Below are 24,903 nucleotides of genomic sequence, written 5' to 3'. Positions count from 1 at the left end.
GCGGAGTGCATGGGAAAGAGTGGCTGGCTTCGCTTAATTCACACTGCCAACGTGAATACATCGTCGACGTGGCATGAAAACATATCGTTCGTCGCCGACTCCCAAATTCATCAAAATAAATTGTTTTCTCATTCAAATGTGCTTTTTTTGGATTGCGCGATAATTTGGAAAATTCTGCAACCCCTTTCCATGTAGGAAAAATCTATTGGCGATTTTACTTGTTTGCATAAAAGGTCAAACTTCAATACAACGAAATTTCGATACAACGAAGCAAGTTGCTGACTTTACATACTTTGTTATATCGAGGTTTAGCTGCACGTTTATCATTTGAGAGACCGGATTGCTAGCCTGCAGATAAGGAGCGATTTGCATAGTTATGTATGCAACAAAAATTTGGGATAACTTACCAGTTGTTGACCCTAGACAACGATACTACGGCTCACAAGCAACTTTCAGTGCAGGGGCATCTACAAGGCGTGTTCACATGAAATAGAGCTAGTTCCATGCTTCGGTTTTAATGAAGAGATGTAACTTTAGTAATATTAAGCACTACTAAATGTTTGTGTAATGTTGGACGTCCAAATAACTTGCAGAAAAGTGACAATGGCATTGGTGCCAGCCACCAATATAGTCCCTTACAAACCTTGCCTGCTGATTGCCTACCATGTTTATAATGTCCAGAGTAATATTTTTCTGAATGAGCAGTGTAATCATTCATGAAGGGCTTCGTTAATAAGTTGCAGTTAGCATAAGAAAGAAGCAAGTTCACAGACTTCTTTGCTGCAACACGGGAGTACTGGGTTGGTGCTGTGCTGCTGTAGTCACGACACTTCACTGCAATGCGATCATCTAAAACAAAATTAAAGAGTGTCTCATGAAGCTGGCAGGACGATGTTTGTATATTCTGTCATCTGCATTTGGACTCGTGGCACCTCGACCAAGCAGCAACTGAACAGAAATGTCACACAGAGAAACGAAAAAGTTACCTTTTGTTTTTCCGCAAGCATTCTAGATCAAAAACCAGACAGAAAAATGAAGCTGTATGAAAAGGCTCAACAGACGTATTCATCTTCTACGTTCCCAACTGGTGCTTCATCATGCACCTTTTCAGATGGGCAAAGTCAGTGCAGCTGTTTTGCCACTCCTGATGCGCTTGCCGGCTCTCTGCATTTTTATGCTAACCTTTATTCCTATCCGAGCATAGCAAGGCAGAATGTGCTTTATGGATTGAGGAAGGAGCTTCGAGAGGGCACCAATACAATTTATGAAAAGGCTTCAGTGCTCATTTGTGGCAGCAAGCAAGCACCTACCTGTGACGACTTGCCATTGCTGCTACTGCTTGCGCTGCTATGCATCAAACATTCTGAAAGGCCCAATAATGCTCAAGAAATGTGCCATGAACGTGTTTGTTAAAGTGAATATTTTTTTGTGGTGTCCCGTCTGAGGTATTTAATGCTACGTTGCTCACGGTGCATGGTTGGATTGTGTGCAGAGCAGTGAGGTAAACAAGCGAAAGAGGTCCCTTTCACTACATGGGGGATCTGCGCTATTCTTCCATAAGCTTAACGTCATCTGGTGGACACTGGCTGCTCTTAGCTTTCACTGCATTAAAAGTTGACTTTGAGCCGGAGCACTATGCTTGCAACCAATTGGAAGACTGCTTTGAATCCGAAAGATGAAATTTTGAATTAACAAGCTTTTTGTGACAGTTCCATATATTTCACCTTTACAGCATTGCTGAAAATGTAATTCATTCACGTGCGTAAAACTGAATTGGCTGAACATGTTACGGGTTTAATTTTCAGATGTCAAGTGGACTAGTTGGAACAAGCAGGCTATCTACAGTCATTGCGTCAGTCTGCATTAATTTCATAACGGAAAGGCATTGAGCAAAAGTGGCATAACAGGGTAATACACAGCACAAATTTTGTACACACATGGACAGCTTCTGAATCAAAACATACTGGTGCTAGATATGAAAGGTTACGTTTCAATTAAAGCCCCCTACTTTCCCATTACATGCCTGTCAAATGTATTTCAGGCAGTATGTATATAAACAATCTTGTTTAGCTGTGGCAAGGTACATTTGGGCGAAGCTTTTCCATAAATATTGCACCCTAGTGTACAAGTACAAAGATGTTGGGTAAACAGTACTGCAATGCAGCTACTATAATGAATTACCCAGAAGGTTAAATTCCAATTGCAGTGATGGGAATGCCCTTGAGCATTTTGGAGCAGACATTGGAGTAGGTATAATGTTTCAACGAAAGCACACAAAGAAAATTTAGTTAAGCATTTTTTTTTAAATTTTAAAATAAGCCATTTGCAGAGTTGCGGTTGTACGAACCCTTCGCCCCCGCTGCCGGCATTCTTTATAATGCCAGCATTGGGACAGCGAGTGCTCGTTTGTAGTCATCCAGCGAGATATTTGCAGGTTTACAAAGACTGCATTAAATTTTGCTTGTTATTTTAATTAGTAAGTGAATGTTTACTACAGTTCATATGGCCGATATAACTAATGTATATAGACTTGTCTAAGGGTAGCACTTTTTTGTCGCGATTGTAACGAGTCTTGCATGGGACCGTGCCATTTGGCCTAATTTTTCCAACTACGTGTATGAAATCCGCCGTACGCCATCATGATTGCCTCCTCTCGCCCTCTAGTAGCAACGCATGAAAATTCGTTGACCACGATCGGAATTGGCATACCGAACGCAATTCTTCTCATTTTCTTTTTTTTTTAATACTGGCTTGTAAGTTCGGGGTGTGGCCCTCACACGGATTTATACGCTAAGAATTTTTCTTTGTGTAATTGCTTTATACTTCGCTATCACTAATACTGCTTCACCTGTCTGGCGAAAGCGCAGCCTTTTTTTTTTTCTGCGAGTCCGAGTGCGGATAAGCTTGGCATCAAAATAAGTGAACAACAATTTGAGCGGGTGAATCGGTCGGGAAGATAGAGCGAGGACAAACGGAGACCAATCATAGCCAAGCTGACCATCTTTAAGTACAAAGATCGCATTCTCTCTTCAACACACAAACTGAAGGGAATGTCATATTCCATTCGCGAAGATTTTTCACCGGAAACTCGACGTGCTACACAAAAGCTAATTGAATTTGCAAAAACCCAGAATAAAGCTTTCAGTGGACAAGCTGCGTACTGAATCAAGAACTTATATCTACGATGGTTCTGCAAGTGCAGTTGTCCCGCTGAACAGATAGCTACGGTTGGGAGCATGCGCAGAGAGTCACCAAGTACTAAAGCTAACCCCAACTTCACCCTCACTATCATTATCGTATGCCATCATACGAAGCATATTATTAAAGCGCGATCTCATCTCTTCCTTCTTGGAAGACAGTAAATCTGACATTATCGCTTTCACACAGACATGGCTGCATTCTGCAATAACGAATGATGAAATCTTTTCATCTTCAAACATGTACGACATATATAGGTGTGACCGCTCTATTAAAAGAGGAGGCGGTGTCTTGATTGGTGTAAAGAAAACCATTACGTCATTTTTGGTCAACACTAATTCTGATCTCGAGATTGTTTGGGTGGCCTTCACGATCTCATCTTCTAGGATACTAACAGGTCATTGTTACCGTGCACCAGATTCTAACAATTCTTTCATCAATGCTCTCCGCGACACAATCAACAAAGCCATTGAACGCTTCCCGGCTGATTTAATTTATCATCTTGGGGATTTCAATTATCCACTAATCGATTGGACGAATTTATCATCTCTTTGTCATATATCGTCTGAATTCATCAACTTGCCCTTAGAATTTAATCTCTTTCAAGCTGTCGCAAAACCCACATGTGGTGCCAATGTTCTAGATCTCATTCTTAGTACAGCACCTGAAACAATAGCTCACATAGAATATTTGGATGGTTTCAGCGACCACCATTTGCTCCAAATAATGATAAACAACGCCACCGGTTACGGGTAAAACAAGAAAACAAATTCTTGATTACAATAAAGGCAATTATAAAACAATAATCTCAAAATTTGAAACTTTTTTCGAAAACACAATGTGGCCATCATTTAACGATAGATCCGTTGAAGAAAACTGGCTCATGTTTAAAAATACACTGTGCGCATTAGTAGACAAGTATGTTCCACTCGTTAATATAACTAACGATAAGTTGCACCCTTGGTTTACTAAAATGCTTCAGCGCATGAGGAACAAGAAAAAAAAACGCTTGTATAATATCGCTAAGCGAGATCCCACATCAGCAGCGTGGCAGAATTACAAAACGTACCTTAAATCATACTGCTCAGCTTTAGGTGAAGCTAAAGATAAATATTTCTCTAATGATCTTCCTGAGCTGCTTAAGAACAATCCTGCCAAGTTCTGAAAAATAATAAACCCTAACAACGAATCAGATGAATTGTCATTACAAAACAGCAGCAATATTCCTATTCCAGACAGCAAATGTTCGGAGGTCTTTAATTCATTCTTCAGCTCTGTATTTACACAGAACACTTCAAATACACCTTTTGTTTCAGAATTAGGCTACCAATACATGGAACCTATTGAAGTCACTTTGGAGGGCCTCTCTTCTCTCATAAATAACCTTAAGATGTCTTCTTCATGTGGCATAGATGGTAGAAACTCAAAGGTTTTAAAGAATACGGTAGAAATATCAAGCAAAATTCTTTTTCACATATTCAGACAGTCACTTGCGACTGGCCACCTTCCCGAAGATCGGAGGATGGGGAAAGTTATACCTGTATTTAAATATGGCAACAGGAACTCCTGAGAGAATTATCGCCCCATTTCATTGACATGCATTCCCTGGAAGTTGCTTGAACACATTATCGCTTCGCAGATTTACAGACATCTTGAGACTAACAAATTCCTTTTTCATGATCAGCATGACTTTAGGAAGGGCCTCTCGTGCGAGACACAGTTATTTGAATTTAAAACAGACCTACACACTAACTTAAATTATAACTTACAAATTGATTGTTTCTTCCTTGATTTTCGAAGGCATTCGACCGTGTCGCACATTGTCGCCTAATATCAAAACTCTCAGCACTTCAATTGGACTGTCTTACCTTGTCATGGCTCCGAAATCTGCTGTCTAATCGTCAGCAGTTTACAATTGCAAATAACTACTCTTCCTCCATAACAGACGTTTCTTCTGGCGTACCACAGAGTAGCGTCCTCGGTCCCTCGCTTTTTCTAATATTTATTAACGACCTACCTCAAAATTTGTCCTCCACCATCAGAATATTCGCCGATGACTGCATAATTTATCGCCCAATGAAAAACTCAGATGATCATCTCGTTCTTCAGCAAGACCTTCAACAAATCATTAGCTGGTGCAATAAATGGCTAATGACTTTAAATACCACAAAATGCAAAGTAATGTCGTTTAGCCGCAAGTCGGCAACCTCACCTTATCTCTACCATGTTAACAATTACACTGTTACAACAGCTACACAATATAAGTATCTAGGAGTTCTATTCACATTGAATCTTTCCTGGACAGAGCATATCACGTCCATTTCAGCTAATGCCTCCCAATCGTTGGGGTACTTACGACGCAACTTAAGTAATGTTCCTTCAAATATTCGCAAGCTAGCTTACCTAACTCTCGTTCGTCCCAAGCTCGAGTATGCATCTCCCATTTGGTCCCCTCACCAGAAATACCTCATTGAAACACTAGAACGGATCCAGAACAGAGCAAGCCGCTTCATCATAAACGATTACAGCTACCAGTCTAGTGTAACACAAATAAAACTTAAGCTTTCATTTCAATCCTGGAACCCTCGTCGAGACATTGCCCTTTTATCACTGTTCCACAAATTCCTTCACTCCACTCGAACACCCACATGCTTGAAACGACCCTACTCCACGTCACATAGGCTTCATAATCATTTCAGCTATGCCTGCCTTTACGGTTCTACAAAAGCATTCCATTATTCTGCCCTTCCTCATGCTATCAGAACATGGAATTCGCTCCCTGACAGCATTGCATGCCAGTCCAACTACGATTCATTCCTTGATGCCTTGACTGAATGCATGACTAAAGAAATGTGAAGTTTTACGTTTGTCGCACAATGCTTTCTATACTTGCACTATCTTTTACAGCTTATTGTCGCATTATTACCGTTATGTCGCTATGTTTACCGTTCCGTTGTAATGTTGCGTCCGTAACTTTTGTTATTTTTTTCATTATTACTGTTTAACACTCATGTTAATTACACGACTTCGCTGAAAACAATCTGTGGGATTTATTCCTTATTATATTACGTTTTCATCTTTTCCCTAGTGAATTGTGAACTAAATAATTCTTTTTTCATCTCCGTTGCACTTGCGGTCGTTGGTTGCAAACAGATACGGTTTATAGATGTCTTGTATTCTATGTATTTTCTATGTACTGCCCCCTTACTCAATGCCTCACTTTGAGGCCTGTAAGGTATTTTTAAATAAATAAATAAATAAATAAATAAGCACTGCTGCGCATGACTGAACCTGATTTCAGGTGAATCCAGCTTGGCCTCATTTTGGTTACTGAGTGAATTGCATATATATTTATGACCTCTGCATGCAAGATCCCTAATAAATGTTGTAAGTTATTAAAAGAGCTTTTTTTATGAGTCGTTAGCATTGCCTACTGGAATGAGAAGCAATACTGAGACACGCATCACTCAAGTGCATTTCGCATGCCGTAGATAAAATACTCTACCGAAAGGGTCACTGAAGTCTGCAGGTCTTTTTCAGGATTAAAAAAGCACGCACAGCAATTTGAAGCAAGGTGAACGCACAACAACATATTCATGCTCTAGACATAGGCTGTTCATACCATCAGAAATAATTGTTAGTTGACTACCTCTTCTCTTGAAAACATAATAAACTCTGTCCTGCGTATATATGCAAATATATTTTATTTGTGCAGTGTTACCGGTGGAAATAAAAAAAAGAAACAATGAAGTGAGAAAATATGGATGATGTAGCCCCCGCTGGTGCTTTTAATGCGCTTGTCCTCTTATTGTCAAGATTTGCAGAAATAAAGCGAAAGTATGAGTTAAACACTGTGATCGTACCCACTGACAATGATGCAGTAAGCTTTTAACCACAATAATATTCTAAGTGAAAAGGGGTCAACTCAAAAGAAACCTCAAATGATGTGGGCAACAGAACTCTGGTAGTGACACTTGGTGAGGGGGAATAGACTTCGGCATCGCAAGGCTCTGCCCCCCCTTTGCTATGATGCCCCCCCCCCTCTGGAAAACTTCAAAGAGGGCTCGGGCCCTGGCGCCCCCCCCCCCCCTCGCCCCCTCTCTGGAAGCATCCTTGGAAATCCTTCGAAACCCTTAAAAACAGCAGACTCGTTCCTTGACCTTGTTTATCAGGACAACCTTACACTCCGTCAGTGACTTGAACCGTTTATACACCGCCATGCAAGGGCAATTCTTGCAGCGTTCACTAAATCCACAGTGAAATAACACAATTTACATGGCATAGCACGAGGGTGCGCGACGAGTTCGCGTCCTTGCCGGACCTGCAATAAAGTTTATTCACTCACTCACTGACTCTTCTTGTCAGAAGCAGTCTTTTCTGGAAGTCAAGTTCGTCTATCTCTTTTCAGTTGAAAACGAGTAGCCTCGACACCAGCGGGTGCCAGCAATTATGATATACTAAAAAACTAAGCAATTGCGTATTTTTCTGTTGCCTAGGCTCAACGTAAGAAATAATTTTGTGTCTCGCAGAAGGTACAGTAAATCCAGTAATGCTCATTTTCTTCACCCTGGTAAGCAAGTCGAACGGGTCTCGAAACCAGGTCGAACGCTCTCTATAATACTACAATAAATCTACATTAACGTCTCTTAAGCTGGTGTCATTACGTTTATTTGAAAACTGTGTAATAAAAGAAGTTTTCCCTTTATATTTAGAGATACATCCGTCTATTTTGGCCGATTTTGTTTCAAACACTAGTGCCACACTTTCCGTAAAGCGTGTCCAAAGGAAACACTAAAAAGAGATTTCTGATGCCGTGTGTCTGCCGTGCAACACCTCTTCAATGAAAAGTATTTCAACTTGGTAAAAGACCACTTACGTAAAGAGTTTACGCATGCTCATGTGACAGAGGTATTAAACGCCTACAGTCTAAATGCACTTAAACCAGAACCAAACAGCTGCCAATATTTGGAAAGATTGGATGCACTTTGTAGTCTTTCTTGTGATCATCTACAAAGCGCATCCAATCTTTCCAAATACAATGAACCAACTTGCCCCACAATGCATCCTGCTAAGCTGGCAACATGTGTGACAGGAAAAACCCTTACCATTGTACAAAGCACTGTTGGCCACGCCTCCCACAACTGCTAGGCCAATGCCAAGCTTGCCAAGAGTGTTGAATATTTGTGCAGCCATTGTTCAGCAGCTGCACCTGTCAGGAAGAGATAACCAACTTGATTTCTGCTGCCACCTACAAAGTCATGAGTGCAGTTGAGGGCCTTCAAAAGTACAGACACGAAATCTGATGGGTGTCACAAATTAGTCAATTTTATGAAGAGGAAATTGTAGTCACTGACCAAGTCAAGGTGAAAAACACGCAGCCGTCTCGGGCCCTTAGAGATTGCTTGATCAGGATCCGTGCAGGTTCCTTGATCAGATCAAGGTACCCTCACGGGTCCCGACAAGTCTGTTTTTCACCTTGACTTGGTCAGTGACCGCAATTTCTTCATGTTACCCGACCAGACGAACGTTCGTCGACCGCTTGACTACTGTCAATTTTAACATAAATATGTGCCGTCCACCTTCGACAATCTCCTGCAAGTTACCTTCGAGGTAGTAATCGGTGACTGGCAGGGCAGGTTATTATTCAGGCGCATTCTAGACACACTGACATAACATGGCTTCTGTGCAAAGCAAGGATGCCACAATGGCTGTACCGAAAACATGCTCAATAAAGTTAATCTGCAAGCGCGCGTCACAACGAATTCAGCTTGTATACATTCCATTGGAATATCGGCACAGTGCTACGGACACTAATGGCGTTTATATCTGGCCTAGCTTGCACGTGCTGGCAGCACTAGACAGAAATGCCGGCTGCGTGTGCGCACCATTCCCGAGGCCGCTCACTAAGGCGTTCCCCACAACGTTCTCGCTGCTTCAGCACGGCGACCTCTGCGGGAAAGCATCGCACTGCGAATGGGACTTTATCGAGGGGGCACCGAACCTTTCTTTTGCGGGAGCACTACACGGGCTACAGCACGTGTTGCTGCTATCGACATTCACGTGGACGGCGTGACCATCTCGAACACGCACAGCACGCTTAAAAACCCACAAACATTATTAAGGATGCACTTAAAAGCAGATAAAGGGGGCAGCGGTTGGACTGACGCGGGTTGACTGGTGGCATCATGCTAGAAAAGGTGAGCTTAGCATCACCAGCGCCCACAGATGCAGCACCACTTAAGCTCGCTCGTTCCGGCAGGTTATATTCGCCATTTTACCACGACTCACCTTCAGTAATCCTTCCTTGTTGAGCAGCACTGCCGGTCCACACACTATGCTGTCGGCACCACGGTCTACAGGCGTTTCAATAGAGTAGATCTCCAGATCCTGTACAGCCCAACTAGAGTGCACTAGGATTATTCTAGAATACGGTCGAGTGGGTGAAATGCATTGGTGGATGACACAAGCGGCCGCAGCAGCGTATGCCCATAGAATAATGCCATAGAATAAAGAACAACATTAGAGAAGGGAAACTGTACCTTCCGCAGTGGTTCGAAAATAAGCAGCGGCAGCGCATGGAACTTACCTAGGTGGACGCCAGATGGCGCTGCTAAAACAGAAAGCGGCATTTGAGGAGCGATTGAGAAAAATGGGGGAAATTCGGTGGGCTATGAAGGTTTTCAGTTACTTATACACGAGGAATGTTGACACGAGGTGGAGGAAGCGAACTAGAAAATTGACAAGCAAATACTTGGGCAGTAGCGGTTATGTTATGGACAAGTAAGGAATCATCTGTCAAGAAAAAGGTTAAGGAGGCAGAGAGGGGTATGTGGAGTACAGAGATGCAAACCAAATCGGCATTGGAGACATACAGGACGTTTAAGCAAGAAATAGCCAAAGAAAATATTTACGATAACTCTAAGGGAAGCTCATTGTTGTTCGAAGCCAGGACAGGTGTACTGAGGACTAAAACGTACCGAGCCAGATACCAGGAGATAGATTTGGTGTGCGAGGCGTGTAGAGAGGAGGAGGAAACGGCGGAACACCTGATACTCGCTTGTAAACAACTTCACCCTGCAGTTGAATCTAACGGGGAACTATTCAAAGCCTTGGGTTTTAAAGACAGTGAAAGTAGAATAGACTTTGAACAGGTAGAAATAACTAAACGGAGGCTATCTGATTGGTGGACAATATCAACGCAAAAGTAAAGGAGAATACATAGGTATGCATGCATATAGAACCATTAAAGGCTAGGTGGCGCGCGCCGCCGCCGCCCGATTCAAAGGGTTGAGCCACAATCATCCATCCATCCAGCGGAAATACGCTTTTTTTTTTTTTAAAGCGTGATCCAATATGGCCGCTTTTCGCCGGTCGTGTACGCTTATATCCGCTCATACGCGCCGTACTCGCCCCGCCGGCTTTGCGGCATGCCTCGATGCCTCGGCTGCCGCGTAGCCGGTGCGTTCTAATTGCCAGAAGACCAAAGAGCTACTGACGCCCATACAAACAAGCCACAAGTGAGTGAACAGAACGTGCGACTTTATTGGCAGAAGACAAGCAGTGTACATTCTCGTAGAATAGCAGAAATAAAATTTGTATGTCGAGATACGCTGGAATCTTTGACGCGAGCTCGTAAACAGCTTGCCGTCGTCGTGGCACATGGCGATCTAGTAACGAGCGACAACCAGCGGCGCAAGCAGATTGGACAGAGTGTCCCGCCTGTTTGCAGCGGCAGTCGCCGTTAAAGATGAGCAACTTGCATTGCGAAGCAATCGGGTGAACCAGGCATCTGCTGCCGCAGCCAACACAGCGACATGAGCTACCCGGTATTTTAACGTTAACTCCTTTCCAACCTGCACGTTACTTTTCTTTCGGGGGCCGCTAATGTGTGGCTCGCACTTGGTGTTCCACATTGTCTCAAAATGGACAAGTCGCTTTCGCGGGCATCACCTTCATCAGCCACTTTTGCGGGCCTTTCCACCCAACTTCATACATGTCGGACCATGTAAGCAGGTATGCCGGTCTCCGTTCGTGCTTAATCGCAGCCGAGAAAGGCCACATGCGCAATTTTACCATGGCTGCAGCAGGAAGGGGTGAACGGGGGGCACGAATCATGGTGTGTAAATTACGAGTCTGTGTCGCTGTGCAGACTGAAGGAGCAAATGCTTGCTTCGAGAGACTGCTTTCCGAAGCAACTGATCAGGCCGCCACATCAGAGAAGCATAACACGGCGACCGTAATCAAGTGAGATAACAGCAAAAATAAACGGCAATCATTCACCACATAGTGTTCAGACAATACATTATACATTGGCTACAAACCATTTGCAACAGTGAGCATTCACATACACGGGTCTCTTAAGATACATTCAGCTGCCTACTTACAGGCATAATGCTTGCCTTCGTCGCATGTGGTGGTCTGGTAACGAGCGACAACCAGCAGCAGAAACAGATTGGACAGAGTGTCCCACCTGTTTGCAGCGACATTCGCCATTGAAGATGAACTTGCATTGCGAAGCAATCAGGTGACGCAGGCATCTGCTGCAGCCTACACAGCGACAAGGACCACCCGGCATTTTAGTGTTGACTCCTTTCCAACCTGCACGTTACTTTTGTTTCGGGGGCCGCTAATGTGTGGCTCGCACTTGGTGTCCCACATTGTCTCAATATGGACAAGTCGCTTTCGCGGGCATCCCCTTCATCAGCCACTTTTGCGGGCCTTTCCACCCAACTTCACACACGTCGGACCATGTAAGCACGTGTGCTGGTCTCCATTCGTGCTTAATTGCAGCCGGGAAAGGCCACAGGCACAATTTGTCCATGGCTGCAGCAGGAAAGGCTGAACGGGGAGCACGAATCGCGGTGTGTGTAAATTGGGAGCCACTGTCGCTGTGTGGACTGGAGGAGCAAATGCTTACTTCGAGAGACTGCTTCCCAATGCAACTGACCTGGCCGCCATATTCGAAAAATATAACACGGCGACCGTAACCAAGTAAGATAACAGCGATATTAAACAGCAATCAATCAATGCATGAGGTTCAGAGAATATGTTATACATTGGCTACGAACCATATGGCAACAGTCAGCATTCACATACACGGGTCTCTTAGGATACATTCAGCCGCCTACTTGCAGGCATAATGCTTGCCTTCATCGCATATGGTGGTCTGGTAACGAGCGACAACCAGCAGTACTAACAGATTGGACAGAGCGTCGCACCTGTTTGAACCGACAGTTGCCGTTGAAGATGAGGACCTTCCATTGCGAAGCAATCAGGTGACACAGGCATCTGCTGCCGCAACCAACACAGTGAAATGGAATATCCGGCATTTTAGCGGTAACTCCTTTCCAATCTGCATGTTTCTTTTCTGTCGAGGGCCGCTAATGTGTGGCTCACATTTGGTGTCCCACTTTGTCTCGATATGAACAAGTCGCTTTCGTGGGCATCACCGTCGGCAGCCATCCTTGCGGGCCTTTCCACCCATGTGGCTATCAACTTCAAACACGTCGGACCATGTAAGCACGTATGCTGGTCTCCGTTCATGCTTAATTGCGACCGAGAAAGGCCGCAGGCACAATTTGCCCATGGCTACAGCAGAAAAGAACGAACGGGAGCACCAGTTACGGTGCGTGTATACTGGGAGTCTATGTCGCTGTGCGGACCGCAGGAGCAAATGCTTACCTTGAGAGACTGCTTACCAATGCAACTGAACAGGCCCCCACATCCGAGAAAGGTAACACGGCGACCACAACCAAGTGGGGCAGAAAAACCACATTCTACAATGAATCATTCAGTGTAGCTTGCGCAAAGACCCAGGCTATCGAGGAAGAAGAACAATCATCAACGAGACTAGGAATATGGAAAATGAGAAAGCTTGCATTCAAGAGAGAAGCCACTCTGCTCTGGAAGCATTGAAGGCCAAAAACATCAAGTAAAATGGTGCATAGCAAACGGTGCGTAGGTTAATGCAAGACACATGTCGATGTTGCATCAGCTATTTCAGGAGAGGAATTGTGCATGACAACATACACTAAAAGGCACTGCTACAGATATGTTATGCTACTAGACAGTGACTGGTATCAAGTATCAGCGAAGAATCGGTTGACCTTTAGGTTTGGATGAGGATGAATGATCTCTAACGAGAAGGGGCAATGAAAAAGTTGCATTTTTAGAAGAAAAATTACACTTGGCACAAATGGAATTGACATGGCCAGGAAGCTGATTAAGGGCAAACTGACGGAACTCTTTTGGCCAGCGACGTCCCTGCTTGATCAGAAGTTTCAGGTGCATCTAAAGACGAAGAATTTCTGTAATGTCCTTTTTGAGTTACCTGGACGACTCAGCCAATTTGTCCATGCTGGTGGAACGGTGGCTGAAGCTCTTTTCAGTCTTGGCACAGTCCTCTGCAGACTTGATATCTCATGCAAATTCTTCTGCATGCGCTTCTTTGTTCGTGCTGTAAAAGCCTTGCAAATTCGGCTCCAGTCCCTTTCTGTTGGTGTGGATAGGAGCTCCTGTGATGACCAAGATATGCTTGGCAATGACTCTGTTGGGGCAGAACGGTGACACATGAGATACAGCACAGATTAGCCAAACTCATGTGTGTTTTCTTTTATGTTCGAGCCAATTATACTGAACCATAAACATGAACAAACATTCATTTCTGCTGCAAACAAATGTCATGTGCCTCAAGACTCGCTAGCCAATACAGCATATATCAAACATATTTATTTCTGAACCACATGTTTACCTTGTAGTAGCAGCCAATGCCCACACAATGGCCTTGTTGTAGCAGGCAGCAGCTTCTGTTTAGTGTGTGGAGTGTGTTCCTTTATACTGGTGCTATCTTCATTACTGCATGTCTGAAACAGAATTTTCACTGAATCAGAAATTGAAAAAGCACAATTTTGCAATATGAAATGCAAAAAGGTGTGACATATATATTGTAATCGTTTACGACTACACAACACATGCAAATGTACCCTGTCTGTTCTAGGATGCTTAAGCAGCACGTTAAATAAATATTGCTATTGTCCATAAATTTATGTCTGCCTAACTATACAATGCATGTAAACAGCTTAAGTATTATTAAGATCACAAATGAGAACATTTGTGTGTTCATTTATACACTGGAAGAGATCACACTGCTGGTTCCACAAGCAAATTCATGAAAGTCATGAAGCTATTAGAACTGATGCATTATTTTTATGCACGAACGTGATGCACTGCTTCACTACTGCAAAAATAAATTCCCTACGGCAAACCAAACTGAACAGCAAGGACACTTGGAACCAACAAACACGAAATATGAGTAAATTATCACGCTTACAACTGTTAAATACATTAAATTCTGTACTTTCACATCATTTTACCAAAGGATTATTCGGTTTTGTGGACGAAAGTAGTTGCCGGCGGACTCGAAAAAAAGTTTTATAAGTATATTGTTAAGGCTACCACCCAGTCACCTATGGCCACGGCTACAATAAGATGAAAAATGAGACGCGCGTTCCGATATCGCTCTTTCTTTCCCGATGGTGTGTGTATAACGACAGCCCCGCAAGTAACGGTTTATTTAGGAAACAGCAACGGAGGATCCCGACTGCCATATGTTGTGCAGGATTTAGTTCGTTAACTTGTGCCCGCCTGGAAGGTAATGAGACGGATATTATATAACGATGCAAGCAGCGGTGTTAAACGACTCACCGTTATTGCCGTTGTCAGCCGCACGAGAATCCAGCTCCCGTTGCGATGCAGACATGTTCCGAATGGCTCACGACCGATACCCAACTTTTGGGCTTACGTGTCCGCTTGCAAACACGTCACTTCACCACAGGTTAAATAACGCGAGACATCGAAGCGCAATAAACTAGCTTTAGCAAAAAAAGCAACCAGTCTCAGTGCACGAACGAATGAATCCGTGCCGCTATGCACTCGAAAATACCGGTAAAAATTTTAAATCCAGGCCAGAGGTCACGTGAAAGATCGATGATGCTGAACCAGGCCCCGTACACTCTCAAGTTCAACAAATGGCCACAGAGGGCGAAAAGTCAATCCAGGCGCGTTTCAGCGTAAGCGCGCAAGTTTAGCTACTGTAATTTGGTCGAATACTTTAATTTGTGCTTTCTCTGCTAGGGGCGCTGAACATGCCGGATTTTTTACTTTACCCAAACCATTGACATAAACAATCGAGGTGTCTAAGGATGTTTTGTTACCTCAGACAAATAGGCAGTTGATTTTTTTTAAATTCGATTGTTAAAGCTGCTTTTTAGTCATAGCGTCAAGGTTTTTGTACTTGATTAACCACCGACAGCCGACAGCCTATTGGTATCGATGTGTTTCCTGGACGGCGGTAAAACATTTTCGAAAGCATGCTGGTTTCGTCTGCGAATCATTACATAGACTTGCTGTAAAGAGGTCTACTCTTGGCAAAAAATAGTGCCTCATATTGTTTTGGGCGTTGATTATCATAACGAATGCGGCGGAGGTTGAGGGAGTACGCTTGAAGGTACGTTTTTATGCCGTTGATCTCCATAACACCGTAAGTACGCAAACCGATGTCGCAGAACACCCGATGCATCATTGTGTGTTCTCCGTCATTGCTTGTTTGCTGTACGCCTACTAATTCTTCATTTCTTCTTTAAGAGGAAGCTTTAGCTCGAGTGCTCCTATCTAAATACAAATAAAAGAAGAATTCGTTTTTCTCGGCAACCACTGCACCAAATTTGACGAGGTTTGTTGCATTTAAAAGAAAAACTTAAAATCTAGTGACTGTTTGTTTCGAATTTTTGAGTTAGGTCGTCAATCTTTTATTAAAAATTGGCGAAAATCAAAAATTTTCAGAAAACGAAACTATCAAGTTTACAACTCTGTAACTGAACCACTAAAGATTATAATACAATTCTGTGAATTGCATCTAAAAGTACAACCATAGCGGACAAAATTGATATGTTACACATGAATATAAAAAAATTTAATCATAGGGAAATACAACTTTTGTAAAACCGTTGTAACCAACGTAACAAATTCATGTAAGATGTAAAATGACACATTGAATTTGTCCGCTTTGAATGATCTAATGGATGCCGTTTACAGAACCGCGATATCAGTTCTTGATGCATAGCTATCAATTTGTAAACTTCGTGCTTCTATTTTTTTCAAACGGTCAAATATTTGAAAATCGTTTTAGGAAAATTGAAGCCCTAAATCGAAATTCCGCTTCCAACAGTCACTAGAATTTAACTTTCTCTTTCAAATGCAACAAATTTCATCAAAATCGGTCCAGGGGTTATCTCATAAAAACGTTTTTGCGTTTTACATGTATTTGAATAGGCCGCGTCGGAGTTGGGCCCGAGCTAAAGCTTCTTCTTAAGTGTTGTACCCTACTTTTGTCCTTGTTCTCTTGTGCTTCACTTACAGTATGTCGTTCCGTCAGCTGTAATGCGCATTTGCAAAACCAATACGTTTGATAAGACGCAGTGGTTATCATAATCTTACTACACATGTATTAAGCTGGCACATATGGTTCAGCTACAGATGCCTGTTTGCGGACTTGCACGACGTTGATGCGGAGATTAGGATAATTATGACACCCGCAAGGAAGAGGCAGCTGACGGCCGTAAGCTGTTGCGTTCTTTCAGCCAAACTACCCGGCCTGGTAGTGCTGTAAAGATGCTGTAGAAAAGTGACACACGGTGACAGGGGAATTATTATGTAACTTAGCAGCCGACCGTACGTTTTGTAGCTTAGGTCTTCTTTCTTGTGCGCTTGTGCTACCCTTATTAATGAGCCATTTCTTGACTATGTTCTTGACTATGTAACCGCGTTTGTGTGGATGCGTAGACATGTGCTCTTTGTTGTACTTGTAAAATGCAAATAAAATATTTTCAGGCTTACTGAATCTTTGGTGTCGTGTGCGTTTATTCCAGTCGAGGCCATCGTGCCACCTGGAAACCGCATTCTGTCAGTAGCCCTACACGAAATGCAACAGCTGGAGCGCGGCGGCACAACTCGGGGTAACGGCGGCGTAATAAACGAAAACCCGCTCGGGATGCCCTTAAAAGTCAGTTCAGAGTGTGCCTCAACTCGATATGACTCAGCGCTACATGTATTCTGCTGCGCCTCGATCGTGCTACCGCCAGTTTGGTTGCTGTGTGGCAAACGTAGCGCCTACATATATTTGTAGGCGCTACGTCTGCCACACAGCAACTAAACTGGCGGGTGCACGATCGAGGCGCAGCAGCCAGAAACCCAGTAATGCCACAGAACACCTGGTAAAGCCAACGGCCATACTGTGCAAAACCCCGTTTCCGTTTCCTGTTGTACAGCGCCACCTGTGGTCGCATACTTTAGTTCACGACGCCACCGCTACGCTTATCTCCGTAGCACTGTGGAAGGTCATCATCATCATCATCATCATCAGCCTGGTTACGCCCACTGCAGGGCAAAGGCCTCTCCCATGCTTCTCCAACAACCCCGGTCATGTACTAATTGTGGCCATGCCGTCCCTGCAAACTTCTTAATCTCATCCGCCCACCTAACTTTCTGCCGCCCCCTGCTACGCTTCCCTTCCCTTGGGATCCAGTCCGTAACCCTTAATGACCATCGGTTATCTTCCCTCCTCATTACATGTCCTGCCCATGCCCATTTCCTGTTGTACAGCGCCACCTGTGGTCGCATACTTTAGTTCACGACGCCACCGCTACGCTTATTTCCGTAGCACTGTGGAAGGTACAGTTTCCCTTCTCTAAGTTTGTATGGGTGTTCTGTGGCTGAACGCTGTTTGCGTTTATAATGACGAAGAAACAATAAACTTACTTACAAAGAGTACAATATCTAATTAGCAAGGATAATTCCGCCCTCTTCTTTATGTAATAATAATGCTTCGGTAATTGTAAGAGAAAGTTTGTACGATACATGGATGGATGGATGGATGGATGGATGTTATGAGCGTCCCCTTTGGAACGGGGCGGTGGCTTGCGCCACCAAGCTCTTTCTACTATGCTGCCTAATATCCTACCTAGATTCACCAATGAAAAAAAAACCACTATGAACTACCACGTCCAAATTTTCTGATACCCTATTGCGAACTGTGCTTTTGTACGTCTCCGTCTTTTGTCGTTTCCCTACTTTTCTTCCACCAATCCTCCAATCGCCTCTTACTGATGTCTATTGCGGACCTGTTTGCTTTACCACTGCTCCCGCTGAACCCAAGGGCTTCAAGGAGGCCTGCAGTGGTGCCTAAATCGACCGCTGGATAGACGTCTTCACATTCTAATAAAATTGCGCTAATTACGGCGCCTCTAGCGGAAAATGTTCAAACTAACGTAAGCATCCCGAAGTGATTCTACTATGTTGGTTGTGTTAGCAGCAGCGCGCGATCGATTTTTTCGCCCTCTGTGGCCATTTGTTGAACTTGAGAATGTGTTGTATCCACGACCTACTGAACTCCAGACCTGCACAGATCTCCCTCCTCCAGCACGCCTGGTCTAGTTCGCCCCTTTTGCCGCTAGGAAAAGAACGTACGAGCAAAGTGGCGCTAGTTATAATATGTTCGCTGTCGTCTGCTTCTGCGTTCTGTTCAGCGCTTGTCTTGCCATTTCGGCAGGCACAAAGCGCTTCTATTGGCGGTAAATGAATAAATTCACAAATATACAAAAGAAGACATATTTACGAATGCTTTGCGTTTTAATAGTGAAACTAGAAGAGGAGGAGCGGTGCAAGAAATGTAAACAACGAGCATAGGTGGCCGCTGCAATGCTAGATCGACAGCATAAATTTCCCTTTATTAGCCTCCTTAAGAGACTGGAAAAATTGTTTTAAAAAATTCATAGGATAATCTAGCCTTTTTTAGTTGATTACAGACAGCCTAATGTCGTAGATGACATTAGGATTTGCTGCTGTGTGCCGTAGTGAAAGGCAGATGATCTGGTAAAAGTATAGTAAAAGTATTCACGAGTAAGTCCTCCGCCCGATATGTGCAATAGGCTGATCGATTCTGTTTCAAGGGAAGGTGAGCACATCTTGTTTTTAATGTCGTTGGATGTCTAGCTCAGTGGAAAGCTTGCAAAAAATTAAGCGATCCCAGTGCTTTAAAACGTGCTGCACTGCAGGCCTTAAAAACCGTGTCACGGAACTCTTTTCAAACTGTAAAGCTAGCTTTTCTGCGTGGTACGGCGGCAGCATAACGGTGGTGCTTAAGATACGTACGCAGTGAAGCTGTGTGCATAATTCACATTTTGAACTTGCGACGCATTCACGGACAACTTTTAAGAGTTAAAATGAGTGGTAATCGTTCTGTCGTCGAACATTACGGTGGCTTCAAGTTTCTAAAGAGCACAGAAGCGAATTTTACAATGTGTACAATGAAACTGTTGTGTACGTTGCGAACTCTATACACAATGTGATTTATAATAATCTGCTTGAAAAAGGCAATAGGAGCGGCTATTTAACGCTATTTTAGAGAACAGCGGACTACATGCTCCGACATTTTTTAGGTTCGGGCAGTCAACTTTTGGAGCCAAGTAACCGATCAAAGCCTTGTGACATCACTGTCACTGTGTTAGCAAAAATCATCAACTAGAGAAGCATGTCGTCACAACACAACAGCTGCCGTACTAATTACAACGCCGCACAGCCGCCCACCGCGTAGCAGACGAACAGGTTATAAAAGCGCCACCTACGGCCGTCGGTTGAACGAAAGTGGGCGCAAGCTGCTCCCATAGAAGCCGGATATCTGTGCAGGTCTGGAGTTCCAGTAGGTCGTGGTTGTATCCATAGAGTTTCTCACTATAACACCTAAAGGGAAATCTGGCGCCACCGTCTATGGGAGTTTCTTAAGGTGGCACCGTGCCGTCATGGGAATATTTGAGCCAACAATCAGACTCGGAGATCAATTGTGTATTTCCGAATGTTCCAATCACTAATGTGACCTTATTGCAATATTATCCTCTATTTCTAAGCTGCGGTTTAGGAGCAATGAAACATACGCGACGATCGTAACAGCGTGGGTGCCGTTCTACTACGATATGAGCTGTGCTGTTATACTTTGACAAGCGTTCAAGCTGTTCGCTGCAGGTTACATTGCGTGACTACTTGGTTGGATGGATGAGGTTTCCACCCATGAATAAAATAGTTTTGGCTAGTAATAGCAGCATACCTTACAGTCTGAATTAAGCTTGTCCAGCAAAGCGACCGTTTACGAACTGCGCGAGCGTTCCAAGTAGTAGTAGGTGCTGGATTAGATATATTTGTTCTATTAGCGCATTGTCCAAGTACGGCATCAGCGGTTATATATTTATAAACGTTGTGCGGCGTTACCCCGTTTTCTCTTGCTATTTAGAGAAAGAGGATGATAACCGAATTTTTTTTCGCTTGTGTTCGTTCAGTTCTCTACGACGCACTCACACGTATTACGGAAACGTTGCGCTCAAAAAGAGCCATCGCATTCTTTTTATGCGAACACTCTCATCTATTATGGCTGTATACAGGCCAAAAAGGCAATGCCGAAGCACACAGCTTATATGTATCGTGCTGGCTCACCAACCGCAGTGACGGCTGTGTTGAGCAGCGCCATGGGCCTCATGCAGCAAGGCTGGCGTAGACATATGGTAATTTCAAGCATACTAGACTTGAAATGCGTGAGAACGATGCCAGTGTATCACAAATATTTGATAGCGCCTCCTGCTCAGATGTTTCGTGGTTATCTTAGGTTGGCCGTGCACGAGCATGCGCTCTTATGTTTTGTTTCACTCCCTACGCCATTCGATCAGAGAGTGAGCTGATTTACCATTTAATGCTGGTAATACAGAGACGCCGGTTTTCTTTGTTTAATTAAAATCGATATTAGCAAAATAGTAAACAACGCATACACGCGCCGCGACTGATTATGCGCGTCACATTTTTGCGCCCCCAAGACATATTTCTGCCTACAGTAGTTACCGATGCAACGAAAGTCTTCCCTAACGACCTTATATGAACGAACATGGCGTAAATTTCACAAAGCGAGATCTGAAACATCTCAATATCGTTCCGCAGCACGCGACAGCAATACTTTCAAGCAGCGCCGCGCCGGATCGCCCAAGCCAGAGAGGAGGAAAGGCTCTCCGCACGCCCTATCCTCCTCGCCCGATGAAACGTTCTATATGTGTCTGCGAGGCTCGTGTTGGCTGGTGTTGTAAGAGGCTTCGTCTAAAACGTGGATATGGCTACACAAATAACGCGTTCTCAAAGTAAAATCTTCATGAAATGTTTCCATTCACGCACATTACATCTTTACTCACCTACAATGCATGACCAAGCGAAGAAAAGCAAGAACAGACGACTGTTTCAAAGCGAGCGCGAACCTTGTCTTCTGTCCTCCAACTTTAGCGGCCCGCTGACACTTTTTACGTAACATATAGTCGTACACGCAATAACAAGTTCTCATAGTTAAACAAAACATGTTTTTGCGTAATAATAAAGCTAAAACAGCTTTTCACGTACTGTTCTTGCAGAAAATGAATCATTGTGACAGACGGAACCTTAGAGTTAGTAGAACAACTCTAGAGGAAAAGCTGGGCCGGAAAAGTGGGAACCTCTAGGCATAGAGTTAATATACTGACTCTAGAGGACAAGCTACCCATAGGGCCCATGCATTGAAATTGGGAAGCGCAAGAGCGCCGCCATATTGCTACGCGCCGAGGTTGCCAGCTCCTGAGACGCTTGCTAGACTTGGTGACAGTCATCATCATCATCATCATCAGCCTAGTTACGCCCACTGCAGGGCAAAGGCCTCTCCCATACTTCTCCAACTACCCCGGTCATGTACTAATTGTGGCCATGTTGTCCCTGCAAACGTCTTAATTTCATCCGCCCACCTAACTTTCTGCCGCCCCCTGCTACGCTTCCCTTCCCTTGGAATCCAGTCCGTAACCCTTAATGACCATCGGTTATCTTCCCTCCTCATTACATGTCCTGCCCATGCCCGTTTCTTTTTCTTGATTTGAACTAAGATGTCGTTTACCCGCGTTTGTTGCCTCACCCAATCTGCTCTTTTCTTATCCCTTAACGTTACACCCATCATTCTTCTTTCCATAGCTCGTTGCGTCGTCCTCAATTTCAGCAGAACCCTTTTCGTAAGCCTCCAGGTTTCTGCCCCATATGTGAGTACTGGTAACACACAGCTGTTATACACTTTCCTTTTGAGGGATAGTGGCAACCTGCTGTTCATGATTTGAGAATGCCTGCCAAACGCACCCCAGCCCATTCTTATTCTTCTGGTTATTTCAGTCTCATGATCCGGATCCGTGGTCACTACCTGCCCTAAGTAGATGTATTCCCTTAACACTTCCCGTGCTTCGCTACCTATCGTAAACTGCTGTTCTCTTCCGAGACTGTTAAACAATACTTTAGTTTTCTGCAAATTAATTTTCAGACCCACCCTTCTGCTTTGCCTCTCCAGGTCAGTGAGCATGCATTGCAATTGGTCTCCTGAGTTACTAAGCAAGGCAATATCATCAGCGAATCGCAAGTTGCTAAGGTATTCTCCATCAACTTTTATCCCCAATTCTTCCCACTCCAGGCCTCTGAATACCTCCTGTAAACATGCTGTGAATAGCATTGGAGATATCGTATCTCCCTGTCTGACGCCTTTCTTTATAGGGATTTTGTTACTTTCTTTGTGGAGGACTACGGTGGCTGTGGAGCCGCTATAGATATCTTCCAGTATTTTTACATATGGCTCATCTACACCCTGATTCCGTAATGCCTCCATGACTGCTGAGGTTTCGACTGAATCAAACGCTTTCTCGTAATCAATGAAAGCTATATATAAGGGTTGGTTATATTCTGCCCATTTCTCTATCACTTGATTGACAGTGTCAATATGGTCTATCGTTGAGTAGCCTTTACGGAATCCTGCCTGGTCCTTTGGTTGACAGAAGTCTAAGGTGTTCCTGATTCTATTTGCGATTACCTTAGTAAATACATTGTAGGCAACGGACAGTAAGCTGATCGGTCTATAATTTTTCAAGTCTTTGGCGTCCCCTTTCTTATGGATTAGGATTATGTTAGCGTTCTTCCAAGATTCCGGTACGCTCGAGGTTATGAGGCATTGCGTATACAGGGTGGCCAGTTTCTCTAGAACAATCTGACCACCATCCTTCAACAAATCTGCTGTTACCTGATCCTCCCCAGCTGCCTTCCCCCTTTGCATAGCTCCTAAGGCTTTCTTTAGTTCTTCTGGCGTTACCTGTGCGATTTCGAATTCCTCTAGGCTATTCTCTCTTCCACTATCGTCGTGGGTACCACTGGTACTGTATAAATCTCTATAGAACTCCTCAGCCACTTGAACTATCTCATCCATATTAGTAACGATATTGCCGGCTTTGTCTCTTAACGCACACGTCTGATTCTTGCCAATTCCTAGTTTCTTCTTCACTGTTTTTAGGCTTCCTCCGTTCCTGAGAGCCTGTTTAATTCTATCCATATTATAGTTTCTGATGTCCGCTGTCTTACGCTTGTTGATTAACTTAGAAAGTTCTGCCAGTTCTATTCTAGCTGTAGGGTTAGAGGCTTTCATACATTGGCGTTTCTTGATCAGATCTTTCGTCTCCTGCGATAGCTTACTGGTTTCCTGTATAACGGCGTTACCACCGACTTCTATTGCGCACTCCTTAATGATGCCCATGAGATTGTCGCTCATTGCTGCAACACTAAGGTCCTTTTCCTGAGTTAAAGCCGAGTACCTGTTCTGTAGCTTGATCCGGAATTCCTCTAGTTTCCCTCTTACCGCTAACTCATTGATTGGCTTCTTATGTACCAGTTTCTTCCGTTCCCTCCTGAAGTCTAGGCTAATTCGAGTTCTTACCATTCTATGGTCACTGTAGCGTACCTTGCCGAGCACGTCTACATCTTGTATGATGCCAGGGTTCGCGCAGAGTATGAAGTCGATTTCATTTCTAGTCTCACCATTCGGGCTCCTCCACGTCCACTTTCGACTAACCCGCTTGCGGAAAAAGGTGTTCATTATCCGCATATTATTCTGTTCTGCAAACTCTACTAATAATTCTCCTCTGCTATTCCTAGAGCCTATGCCATATTCCCCCACTGACTTGTCTCCAGCCTGCTTCTTGCCTACCCTGGCATTGAAGTCGCCCATCAGTATAGTGTATTTTGTATTGACTTTACCCATCGCCGATTCCACGTCTTCATAAAAGCTTTCGACTTCCTGGTCCTCATGACTGCATGTAGGGGCATAGACTTGTACCACCTTCAATTTGTACCTCTTATTAAGTTTCACAACAAGACCTGCCACCCTCTCGTTAATGCTAAAGAATTCCTGTATGTTACCAGCTATTTCCTTATCAATCAGGAATCCGACTCCTAGTTCTCGTCTCTCTGCTAAGCCCCGGTAACACAGTACATGCCAGTACTGTATATGCTTCTTTTGTCCTCCTAACCTCACTGAGCCCTATTATATCCCATTTACTACCCTCTAATTCCTCCAATAACACTGCTAGACTCGCCTCGCTAGATAGCGTTCTAACGTTAAACGTTGCGAGGTTCAGATTCCAATGGCGGCCTGTCCGGAGCCAGGTATTCTTAGCACCCTCTGCAGCGTCACAGATCTGACCGCCGCCGTGGTCAGTTGCTTCGCGGCTGCTGGGGACTGAGCGCCGGGGTTTGATTGTTGTATTCATATAGGAGGTTGTGGCCCAGTACTGCACC

At 44.0% G+C, this 24,903-nt stretch overlaps 1 protein-coding gene and 1 long non-coding RNA gene across 3 annotated transcripts in view; both read right to left on the bottom strand.

Moving 5' to 3' along the window:
* Positions 1-9,708, bottom strand: part of Phb1 (prohibitin 1) — a 159,401-nt gene extending 149,693 nt beyond the window's left edge. Inside the window, exons 1-2 of one of the 2 annotated variants that reach the window (XM_075676570.1) lie at positions 9,487-9,708; positions 8,304-8,407 (exon numbers count right to left, since the gene is read on the bottom strand). In XM_075676570.1, coding sequence (XP_075532685.1) covers positions 8,304-8,391 — 88 coding nt within the window. In that variant the 5' untranslated portion in view covers positions 8,392-8,407; positions 9,487-9,708. The remainder of the gene's footprint in view (positions 1-8,303; positions 8,408-9,486) is intronic. The other variant, XM_075676569.1, reaches the window with a different exon arrangement.
* A 1,008-nt stretch (positions 9,709-10,716) lies between these two features.
* Positions 10,717-15,225, bottom strand: LOC142566402 (uncharacterized). The gene is made up of 3 exons (XR_012825052.1): positions 14,902-15,225; positions 13,949-14,060; positions 10,717-13,744 (listed from the first exon to the last, which is right to left on the bottom strand). It is a non-coding gene; the product is annotated as an uncharacterized LOC142566402 (long non-coding RNA).
* Positions 15,226-24,903: the final 9,678 nt, after the last annotated feature.

Source organism: Dermacentor variabilis, unplaced genomic scaffold (genome assembly GCF_050947875.1).
Source record: "Dermacentor variabilis isolate Ectoservices unplaced genomic scaffold, ASM5094787v1 scaffold_12, whole genome shotgun sequence".
NCBI lineage: Eukaryota > Metazoa > Arthropoda > Arachnida > Ixodida > Ixodidae > Dermacentor > Dermacentor variabilis.
Note: the sequence above shows the minus strand (reverse complement) of the source record. Positions and strands in the feature narration are given on the sequence as shown.